The following is a 12,336-nucleotide window of genomic DNA, read 5'->3' as shown; positions in this document are numbered from 1 at the left end:
ATAGCACTCATTTCTGTCTCTTATTTCAGCACTTTCACTTAACAACTAGTCTTTGATTTTGCTTGAATTAATGTCTGCTGTATTCACATAACTCTAGAATACTCCCTAACATACCTTTTTCTTGGGCCCTCGAGAGAAATCCGTGCCAGGAAGGCCAAACTTGGAGGATCTGATTCGGTCAGCGACAATGCACTTTACTTTGGATCTCTTCCCCAATTAATATTAGTCTTCTATTTATTTACACTATCTGTCATCCCTAATTGGCTATCTACAAGAATAAGTAGAGATGGCAATAAAATGTTCCACAAATTTGATCACATTCTTTTCTTGGACACATTTGTTCTTTCTTTTTCAGTCAGTCTTTAAAATGCAGCTTTGTCATTGGTGTGCTTGTAGCCTCCTTTAATGCTGGCTCATTACACTTTAATCACATCCTTATCTTTGCCCTGTTTATCTCTATTAACTGAAACTATCAACCATAGTTACAGTAGTTACTGTGTGGGTATCAGGCACCACCAAGGTAGCTTTGTTTTAGCTTCACGAGCAACAGTTCACATTCCATGACAGAAAATTATCAGTATCTGACAACCAGCCTCTCAGTCCCTTTGATTGATCTAAAGGAGCATTCGGAATGGTCTCTTTAGAATAGCAGCAAGGATCTCATCCCAGTGGTACCCTCTCCTGGACTATCTTTTGATTGCTGGCTCAAACATCGAAAGGACCCAACTTATTTGTGTTCACTCCTCATTAGGCTGGGGTGGCTTCAGATGCTGCATCCAATTTGTTCTCTTTCTTGATCTGCCTTGTCACCAAAGTTTTAACTCAGATCCCTTCCCAATTATTTTCACAATATCTTTCGATTCGGATCTATATAACTAATCTACCTCCCAGAAACAGCTTTCATTACAAAGTACCATTACTGTTATTCTTTAACACTTTATTCATGGTTTGCTGGCATGTTCTCTGTGTCTTCTGCATTCACATTCTCACTCCCTTTTCATTCACAGGTCTTCAATTAGGAGGTTGATGGCCATTATTTAATTTTCCATAGTGATGTTTTTAGGGGCTGTCTCACTTGGTCTGCCTTCTCCCTCTGGCTCTTTTATGTTTAGCAATAACAAACACTATATTTTACCAGACACATGCTGGATTTCAAACACATTCTACATTTGCATTCTTGGAGATGAGAATGACCTTGAGTTCTAGCATTTTATGAGACACACTCTATGACAATGTCTCAACTTCGTGAAGTTATTTCCCAAAGAATTGAAACTCAAACAGTGCATTAAGTTTATTTGTTCATTGTAAATTATCCCGTGCTTAGGCTAGGGTTAAATTGGGGTGGGGGGGGGGGGTAGCTGGGTAGTGTTAAGTGACCACGGTTTTGTTTACTGTGGGTGTCACTTTAAAATGCCTGGATGAGGCAGGACTAGGGCATCAGTATAACAAGCTGCAACAGACCGCTGGGACTTTTCAGAGAAGAAAGAGAGAGAGAGAGAGAGTGGAAGTTTTTGGACTGCAAGCTGCTGTCAGTAGCTTGTTGCAACAATGGGGAAAGTCTGATACTTTCCCATGCCCAAAGGATTGGGTTGATTAACAGTGCACATTGGATGTATGACTGTCACTTCGTATGGTTCATACGTGGATTTTATTGGAGTATTCTGTGGTGACCACTTTTGTTAACCCTTACATGGTTTCGGGTATGTTATGTGGTAACCACTTATGCTAAAGAATATTCCATGACTGTCACCTTTATGATATTTCTACATGGATTTCAGGACCACTTGACGGATAAGATCTTCGGCGACTGTTATTCTACTTCCCCAGCCTGGAACCTGTGGAATTCTTCATGATTGCCTCCTCTCTACATTTTAATGTGGATTTACAAGTCTCTTCCCCACCCCCCCCCCACTTATTCCATGGATTACTGGACCTTTCTCATTTGCCATCTTAAGACTTTAAGAACTATTCCTAAGCTTGACAGTTTGGGAGCCACACACACATATAACACTGTTAACTTCTATTTGTTTTCATGTAATTTTGTATATTTTGATTAGATACTAATAAATATAGTGGATTAACATTAAAACCAGTCTCAATTTGTGACCTATAGCTGCTGGCATATAACAGCAGTGTGACTGGAATGCCCTCTTCTGTGCTGTATCTCAACAAATAAATAAATATTTTGATCTTATGGAACATTCTTGTTAAGAAAAATGAAGATTCAGTTCACTCCCCAAGTGTTAAATCTCCCTCCAAAAGCATAAATTTCAAACTTTCAATCCAAGTACACTGCACACACATCACCAGTTTCCTAAAATGCCCATTTCTTTCTAGAATGTGAGAATCTCATATCTGCAATAGAGACACACACATTTCATTTTTATCACCTTAACCTTACCAGTCCATGTCTATCCAAATACTTATACATATGGTCCCTTAGAATTCCTTTCAATAACTTCCCCATAAATGAAGGCAGGCTCACCAGCCTATTGTTTTCTGGTTTATATTTAGAGCCTCTGTTTAAACATTGAAACAACATCAGCTGCCTCCAATCCTCTGGTACCTCTCCTGTCACTGAGGATGATTTAAATATCTCTGCTGGGACCCCAGCAATTTCTGCACTTGCCTCCCATAGGGTCTGAGGGAACACCTTGTCAGACCCTGGGAATTTATCCACCCTGATTTGCCTCAGGGTAGCAAACACCTCCTCCGCTGTAACAGGATTCATGAAGTTGATGCTGCTTTGCCTCACTCTGGAGATTCTGTGTCCATTTCCTAAGAATTCATTTAAAATCTCCCCATCTGTTTTGGCTCAACACATGGATTACCATTTTGGTCTTCCAGAGGACCAATTTTGTCCCTTGCAATCCCTTTGCTCTTAACATATCTGTAGAATCCCCTAGGATTCATGTCTTCTTGTAGCTTTCCTGATTTCTTTCTTAAGTGTTATCTTGCATGTCTTGTACTCCATAAGCACCTAATCTGTTCCGACTTGCTTACACCTGCTATGCAGCTCTTTTTTTTTTAGCCAGTGCCTCAATATGTCTTGAAAACAAAGGTTCACTACACTTATCTTTACCTTTTATTCTGACAGGCACATACATGCTTTGAAATCAAAATTTTGTTTTTGAAGGCCTTCCACTTACCAAGTACACCTTTGCCAAAAAATGGCCTCTCCCAATTGACGCTTCCCAGATCATTTATGATCCCATCCAAATTGGCCTTTCTCCAACTTATAGTATCAACATGCAGACCAAAACTACCTTTTTTGTATATTTACATTGAAACTAATGGCATTGTGGTCACTGTATGCAAAGTGCTCCCCTACACAAACTTCTGTCACCTGCCCTGTCTCATTCCCTAACAGCAGATCTAGTATTGCATGCTCTCTCGCTGGGACTTCTACGAACTGATAAAGGAAACTTCCCTGAACACATATGACAAACTCTATCCCATTTAGTCTTTTACGGTTTGGGATTCCCAGTCAACATGTGGAAAGTAAAAGTCACCTAATGTAACAACCTTATGTTTCTTGCAACAGTTTGTGATCTCTTTACAAATTTGTTTTCTAAATCCCAGGACTGTTGGGTGGTCCCTATTATAGCCCTATTAACGTTTCTTATTTTTCAGTTTCACGCAAAAAGTTCCACTAGTCAAGTTCTCCAGTCCATCTTGACAGAACACTACCATGACATTTACCTTGACTAGCAGTGCCACCCTTTTCCTTTAATCCCTCCTGCTCTGTCACGTCTAAAACAACTGAGCCCAGGAATACTGAGCTGCCAGTCCTGCCCCTCCTGCAACCAAATCTCACTATTAGCTACAATGTCATAATTCCAGGTGTTGATCCACACCTTGAACTCATTTAACTTTCCTATGATACTTCTTGCATTGAAATATACGCAGCTGAGGTCACTAGTTGCACAATGCTCAACCTTTGCGGCTGTAACGAAACCCAATTTCCCTTGGGATCAATAAAATATGTCTGTCTGTCTGCCTTTTGATTCCTAACTTTGTCTGAGGTCTTACCAGTATCTGCCTCCACAACCTCTCCACTAACTGTTCTGGCAGTCTGGTTCCCATCCCCCTGCAACTCTAGTTTAAACCCAACCATGCAGTATTAAAAACCTTCCTGCTAGGATATTGCCCCCCCACCTCCAGTTCAGGTGTAACTGACTCAACGTACAGGTTTCTCCTTCCCTGGAAGAGAATCCAGTGGTCCAAAAGTCTTATGATGCATTCCCTCCTACATGTTGAACCATCTATTCTTCCTAGTTATGGTCTTACTAGCACTTGGCATGGGTAGAAATCCTGAGGTCATTACCTTGGAGGTCCTGCCCTTTAACTTAGCACCTAACTCCCTGAACTCTCTTTGTAGAACTTCATCACTCATCCTACTCATGCCATTGGTATCTACGTGGACCACAACCTCTGTCTGTTCAGCCTTCCACTTAAGAATGCTGAGGATTCGATTTGAGATATCCCGGACCCTGGCATTTGGGAAGCAACATACCATCTGGGAATTTTGTTCTCTTCCACAGAACCTTCTGTCTGTTTCCCTAACTAACAAACTCCCTAACACCACAGTACACTTCTTTTCCCCGGCTGGCCACAGGGATACTCTGCACTGGCTATTTACCCCCTGTTCCCTTCCTGACTGTCGCTCAGTTTTCTTTGCCCTGCACATTAGGTGCAACTCCCTGTCGAAAGTCCTAGCATCCCTTCAGCCTCCCAAATGATCTGGAGATCATCCAGTTCTAACTCCAAGTCCTTAACATGGATTGTTAGAAGCTGCAGTTGGACTACATCCTGCAAGAGGGGCATTCAACCATCCTACCTGGCATCTCTACTGTCCTAGCTAAGCAGATATAAAGAAAGGAAGGATAAAAAAGACATTGTTTGGGGCTTTTCTTTATTTTGCTTTCTCTTACAGAAGCCTCAAGATTGCTACTCTAACTCTGTTCACTGTGATGACGGCCACTGCGCTTGCCCCTGCCTTCCTTTAATTTGGTGTTGCTAATCAATCCCAAACACCGTTTGCTTGCACCTCTCAAACTTGTGATGTCCAGATTGGTTGCTGGTTAGAGCTCAATTTACTCTGCCGCGATCCAACACTGCCTTTTTCTGCTCCTTAATAATTTAGAATTATCAAATTTGCTCTAATGAAAACAACTTCACTTTCAAAATCAATCTATTTACTCAAAGCAAACAGAATGTTGGGAGTCTGCTGTGTTCACTTTGTTGACTCAATACTTATGAATGAAACTGAAAATGAGAACGTTGCAATTCCTCCTGTATTCTAGCTTGTTACAAATTCACCATAACTTTCATTTGTATTGCAACACACAGTTTGCATTCAGTTTTGGGTCTTGTCTACGTAAGGTTCTGATTGTTCTGTGAACCTAACAATTCAAGTATACTGCTTTGGGTACTGTGGGGGTGGGGGGCAGGAGGTGTTCGACCTAACAGAACGAAAGCCACAGTGACATACCGATGACTTAGCTGAGAAAAGGGATGAGATCCTGAGGAGAGAATATAGGGAACTAGATAGGAAGCTGAGTGGCAGGACCTCCAAGGCAGTAATCTCTGGATTGCTGCCTGTGCCACAACACCAGTGATGGAGGAAGTGAAGTGTGTGTGTTGGGGGAGGGGTGGTTGTCAGAGGTATGTTTTTTACACAGTGGTAGGTGCATGGAACATGTTGCCAGGAGATGAGAACATGTATTGGAGGCAGATTGTTATGAATGTGGAGAAACTCTGAGGGGCCGAAGGGTGCAAAGTACCCCCCCTCCTCCTTTTTGAGAATCGCAAGATCACTATTATTTTGGGTCTGAGACCCAGGAAATGAGAGAGATACACAGCATGTCAGTAATGAGAGAGACACAGGATAACAGCAAAGGCAGTTGTTATAGACACCGCAGAATACACAAGGTTTGGAATGTCTCCTAACAAAAAGCGGAACGGAACCACTGATTACTGCTATTGTCTCTTGGAGAAGGAATTGTGTATTGAGTACTGCACTATTCATTGAAACCCCTCGGGGACAACCAGAGTGGTCTGGTTGAGGGATTGCATCATCCCAACCTGATTGACATCTGAGACCCCGTGAGTGAGGATAAAAGAGGGGTCTGGGGAACAACCCCTTTAGACGCACCAGGAGAAACGCTAGAAATCCAGTGACAGCGTTTAATAGCGAAAGCCGGTGAGAGCTTGTGTGTGTCCTCCCTTGCCTGGGTGGCGGGCTCATCACGGAAGAATGGTTTAGCTAAAGGAGAGGTCACACTTGAACGGCCACAACAATGAGACACCGACGGATCGAAATCATAAAGGAAGGTTGGCAAAAACAATAGCGGTAACTGTTCCCATTCTTCTCTCTCTCTCTCCAACAATTGCAACACAGCGACAAACAAACGACGGCAGCCTGTGTGAACTGAAACGAACTTTATATTTCCATCGGACAATTTATTATCCCCTAGACAACGAAAGAGCTTATTTCTTGTTGATTATTATTATACCCGCACTTTTAGGTTTAGTATTGACGACATATATTATCTGTATATTTACATTGATATTAATTTTGTATATTTTTACTAATAAATACTGTTGAAAATAGTATCACCAGACTCCAACGGACGTCTCCATCTTTGCTGGTAAGTAACCCAGTTACGGGGTTTGTAACAAGATACATTAAGGATATTTAAAAGACTTGTGTGGCCATATGAATGAAAGAAAAATGAAAACTGAAAAATGAAGGGCTATGTGAATGGAAGAGTTAGATTGATCTAAGAGTAGGCTGGCAGGTCAGGGCATGACTGTAGAGTTCTGTGTTTATTTGCTTATCTCTATCACATCTCAGGTATTCAATGTGCCCTTTTTAGCTTGTAAACGTGGGTAAGTCTTTAGCCCTAAGACTAAAAGATGGTGAATATTTTTCAGAGCCTGGTGAGTCTAAAGTCATTGACTACTTTCAACGGGTTTCTGGATATCAAAGAAAATGGTGATAGGGCATTATTACTGGTATTTAAGGTTGAAGATCAGGCACAATCTTGTTGAATGATATTATATGCTTGAGGAGGTGAATGGCTTTTATCTCATTATCATGTTCATTAAGTCAAGTCACCAGTGGCTGTGATATATCCAGAACCTGCTGGAAATCATAAGTCAGAAAAGTTCTTCAAAGAAACAGGCATAAATATGCCAGATCCATAAAATATTAACCGATTACTTACTTTATTGGGTAAATTAATGGAGCTGGACTGAATTGTGAGGGAAGGTTTCGGAACCAGAATCTGAGTTAGGTTTTGATCAATAACTCTCGGAGACTGGAAGTGAATGATAGGCTTTTATTAGCAACAAAAGGGCGCACAACATCTTGGAGACTGAGGGAGGAGCAGTGTCCCAATTGCCTTTATACCGGGGTCTGTGGGAGGAGCCACAGGGGCAGTCAGCAGAGGGGCATGTCCAGACAGGTATACATAGTTTACCACAGGTTTGTTCTCACTGTCTTATATGACAGTATTCAATGGATTCTGCAGTGAGTGAATATGAAAGACAGGTATTCATCTCCAACATATTGTTTTTATTTTGAATGAAATAAATTGTTCAATTAAAAAAAGACATAGGGTAATACAGCATCCTTCAGTTAGGAGAGATTGGATATGCTTTATATTTTTCTCTTGGAACTGAAAGGAATTGGTAGTGGAACTTGAAAGAGGCGCACAAAATTATGGGAGGTATGTATGGTTTGATAGTTTGAAAAAATTCTATGCTAACAAGGCGCAGAAGGTGATAAGAGTTTAGAAGGAATCTGAAGAAGAACATTCTCACCCAAGTGGGTGGATGGAGTACGCAAGATGGGTACTCACACAGTTGACAGATAGCTTTGTGGACACGTAAGAGACATAGAAGCCAGTGTCCAAGTGCTGGTAAATGGCAATACAATAGATAGGTACATTGTTTGGGAGGAAAGGACATGATAAAACTGTTTCTTCATCATCTCACTTTATAATTACTACTTATTATTACAATAAACTCCAAAAGGACCGAACCTTTTAAATGACACTACTTTTGATTGCAAGGTACTGTTTTATCCTATCAAATATTGGAAAAATCACCTAGAACCAGCAGAATTCAGTGCAGCATACTGTATGCTAGAGGAACCAAGCAGCATCGATAGATGGGCCGAAACGTCGACTGTACTTTTTTCCATAGATGCTGTTCGGCTTGCTGAGTTCCTCCAGCATTTTGTGTGCGTCGCTTGGATTTCCAGCATCTGCAGATTTTCTCTCGTTTGTGATTGAATCCGGTGCCGTTTTCTGACAGGAGGCGGAACATTTATTTGGGTTTAGTGTTTGCCGGAAGATCCGGAGAGTAACTCCGGTCCCGGACACGCTGAAGTGCGGTAGGGTGAGAGGGGAAGGGGAAGGGGAAGGGGAAGGGGAAGGGGCAGGGGCAGGGGCAGGGGCGGCGTGGGGTACGCACTAGGAGGAGTGGAGCCGATCTGAAATGGAGAGTAACTTGGTGGTAGCGACCGCTACTTCAGTCCCCGCCGCCGGTAGCTTCTTTGCGGGTGGCCCGGCCGATTCCTGACCCGCACCCAACTTTCCATTTGTTTTATCTAATCTAAACCATCTCTTACTTCATCCTATTTGCATCCTATAGTTAAAACACCACTTTAGTTCATCCTTTTAAGTTCCGTCCTTTTACACGGTCTCTGCTGATATTGGAACCGAAGGGGTGGTATACTGGATGCAATGTATGCCTAATCAGCAAAGACCTCCAATATAAATAAAACGTTTTGTGTTCTCTATTGTGAAGAGATGATAAAGGACATCGACGAGGGCAAGGCAGTGGATGTTATCTACGTGGACATTTTTTATAAAGCCATTTGATAAGGTCCCTGGTGATAGACTGATTCAGAGAATAGAGATGCAGGGACTGGATCCAGGGTGTCCTGCAAGTTTGGGTTCAGAACTGGCCTGCTTATAGAAGACAGAATAGGGGTGGAAGGTTGTTATTCTAGTTGCTGATCTGACCAGTGGTGTTCTGCAAGGGTCAGTGGGACCTCTCTTGTTTGGGGTACATATCAATGATTTAGATGAAGATGTTGACGGATACAACTTGAGTTGTTCGGCCTCGAGCGTCCGAGGCCGAGGGAAGACATGATAGAGATCTTTAAAATTCTGAGATTCATAGATGTGTGAGAGAGAATATTTTCCCCAGGATAGAAATGTTAAATAGGGAAGGACATGCTTTTAAGGTTAGGGTGGGGAAGTTTAAAGGTGATATAAGATCAAGTCCTTCACAGAGAGAGGTAGTGCCTGGAATGTGTTACGTGGGGTGGTCTCGGAAGCAGGCAATCTAGTGGTGTTCGAGACTTTTAGATAAACATATGAATATAAAGGGAATGGGAGGATATGTCTTGTATACAGGAGAAGGGTATTTCATATATATTGGCATGAAGATCAGTACAACATGCACAGTAGCATAGTGGTTAGCACAATGCTTTGCAGTACAGGTGACACGGGTTCAATTCCTGCCACTTGGGTTTCTTCCGGGTGCTTTGGTTCCCCCTCCCACAGTCCAAAGATGTACCATTAATTGGTTAATTGGTCATTGTAAATTGTCCCGTGATTAGATTTGGATTGGATTGGAGGATTGCTGGACAGTGTGGCTCGAAGCGATATCTCAATCTGTGCTGTATCTCAATTAAAAGAAATATCATGGCCTGCCCAGTGTTTACCGTTCTATGTAAATTATGCACAGAGGGAATAGTAATTATGAGGTGAATTGTTTGCTTGAAAGTCAAAGGGAATTGTGTGAGCAGATACAATCAGCTTGGTATGGTGAATGTCTTGCAAACAGCTTGATCATCATAATTGTCAGTGTTGAAATGACATTGTATGCAAGTTGTAGGGCTAAGGCTAGGAATGATACTGCATCTAATTGTAAGGTGAGAGTCTTGAGGGCAAATGACTGATTGTAGGTATGAGTGATGGGGTGCTGCAGCTTGAACATTTGGAGATAGTAGAGCTGCTGAAATTTGACGGAGCATTCACTGAGCATGATACCTGTGTAAACTTGTGAACTTGTTGGACTATTCCTTTTGTGTAGGCTCCTGCATTGGAATCTACTGAAGCTTTCCATCTGTCTTCTGTTTAGATGAAGGCCACCTCTGTCGCTTACCATATCCTCCATCAAGCTCTCCGGTGTTGTGCTCAGGAGTAGTAGTGCTTACTCTTTCGTGTTCTCCTATCCTTCACTGCTTCCCACACCAAGCAAAAACTGTGGATGTTCAAAATCTGAAATCAAAGCAGAAAGTGCTGGGAAAGCTCAGCATCTATAGACGGAGACAAAGACTCAGTTGATGCTTCCGGCCAGTGAACCTTTTCCAAAGATGGCTCATCAGGCTGAAATATCAACACTGCATCTCTTTCCACATACCTCCTGATCTATTGAGTATTCCTAGCATTTTCTGGTTTCTGTGAATTTCTCTATCAGTTATTTGTGAATGGTCCTACTGGAGTTAACAGCCTAGGCTAGTTTTTGGGTATGATAACAATTTTAAATTCAGAGCCTTTGGTGATACATCAGCCAGTTATAGTTAGCCTTGGCTATATAGTTATATTTTTCTGTCAAATGAATAATGAAGTTTTGTGTGCTGTCTATAATTAAATTAGTTGGCATAGGTTAATCAAGCATTGTGATTCCTGTATGTGACGTACATCTAAATGTCCAATGAATATGGCATTAGTTGCATTAAAATGAAAGGTCATATCATTCCACATCACTATCTCCTCAGTTGGTGTCTTGACACTGTATGCCCTTTGTTGTTATTAATGAAATCTTGTTACTGTATTAATTTAGGATTCCTTAGGGTTGTCTTAGCTGGGTGAGGTAGTGGGGATAAGCTCCCACTCCCTATTAAATGCTCCAACTGGTGTGTGTCTCAAATAGCCTCTGACAACCAGCTCTTGGCTTTTACATGTGGCTTAGCTACTAAGCGCAGCGGAACCATTTCTTCTGGGAGGAAAAAGGGCAAAGATGGGATGCTGGCACCTTAAAACCAGTCATTTCGGGCATCGGTCATGGTTGGTAGCTCATCTAGGAGGAGGAAAACTCTCATCTCATGCCTCCACTGCCTTGAGGCTATACCCACTCATGGAGAAGGCTTTGGTGTAAATCCTGAGGGGAAAAAGCTGGAACTGGAGTCCCTAAGTCTGACGTTGTGCTCACTGCTGTCTGGCAGCCCCTGCAATACTGGTGCCAAACTGTATCGCTCTCTGCTGTTTATTTGGATTTAACAGCTATGTGGAGAAGGGGAGCCTGTTGCATAGCAACAGCTTGCTCTCCATATCCTACTGCCCCAGCTTGTGTGTCACATAGACAGCCAGGATGCAATATCCATGGTCAACCCTGACCAACGCAGGGCCTCATATTAATGAACCCTGCTTGTACCTCTATTGTCAGATCTGCACTCAAAACACAAACATGTTTATTTTATCACATTGTAGCTGCATTAGCATTTATCATTTGCAACCTTTTTTGATTTAATTAAATTAGCATCAATTAGAGCCAAGAATACTAAAATTCAATAACATTTCGACACGATGACCTTTCAACTTAAAATGATGTCTAACATTTTTTTCCTTCATGCAGGAATGATGAAGAAAGCTTGCAGAAAATCAAAAATAGATGATCCCGACAATTGCAAAAGAACCAAATTGGATTCAGATACTACTAACACTGTTCTCAACTTCCAGAGTCCTGACAGTTTATTTGAAAGTCTGATCTCTCCCATTAGTAATGTAGAGTTCTTCAGGGAATATTGGGAGAAAAAGCCGCTGTTAATTCAGAGGAATGATCCATCAGTAACTGCTTACTACCAGTCATTATTTAAGTTTGATGATTTAAGGGAACTCTGCATCAATGATATGTTCTACGGTCAAGATATTAATTTCTGTCGCTGTATAAATGGTAAAAAGAAGGTTTTAAATAAAGATGGGAAAGTCAATTATACACAATTAAAGAAAAACTTTGAACAAAAGAAAGCTACAATACAATTTCACCAGCCACAGAGATATAAGGTACTGCTTGAAAGATAATTTTTTTTGTTGTTTGTTACAACTTAACATTTTTTAAAATGCAATTAACATTTTTTGTTCCAAAGGATGAATTATGGAGGATCCAAGAAATATTGGAATGTTTCTTCGGCTCATTAGTTGGGTCCAATGTTTACATCACACCTCCAGGTTCTCAGGGTCTTCCACCTCATTATGATGACGTTGAGGTATGACTAACAGCTGTTTTGCTGCTCTCGTTTCAATATTTTGA

General features: G+C 41.5%; 1 protein-coding gene across 4 annotated transcripts in view; it reads left to right on the top strand.

Moving 5' to 3' along the window:
• The first annotated feature begins 8,259 nt into the window (after positions 1-8,259).
• riox2 (ribosomal oxygenase 2) overlaps positions 8,260-12,336 on the top strand; it is a 31,000-nt gene continuing 26,923 nt past the window's right edge. The window contains exons 1-3 of one of the 4 annotated variants that reach the window (XM_059968221.1): positions 8,260-8,404; positions 11,662-12,089; positions 12,173-12,292. In XM_059968221.1, the coding sequence (XP_059824204.1) occupies positions 11,664-12,089; positions 12,173-12,292 (546 nt within the window). In that variant the 5' untranslated portion in view covers positions 8,260-8,404; positions 11,662-11,663. Of the gene's footprint in view, positions 8,410-8,471; positions 8,558-11,661; positions 12,090-12,172; positions 12,293-12,336 lie in introns of those variants that run through there. The other 3 variants (XM_059968223.1, XM_059968222.1, XM_059968220.1) reach the window with 3 other exon arrangements.

The sequence above is a fragment of the Hypanus sabinus genome, chromosome 4, assembly GCF_030144855.1.
Source record: "Hypanus sabinus isolate sHypSab1 chromosome 4, sHypSab1.hap1, whole genome shotgun sequence".
NCBI classification, from domain to species: Eukaryota; Metazoa; Chordata; class Chondrichthyes; order Myliobatiformes; family Dasyatidae; genus Hypanus; species Hypanus sabinus.
The sequence above is the reverse complement of the archived record's forward strand: the minus strand, read 5'-3'. Positions and strand labels throughout refer to the sequence as shown.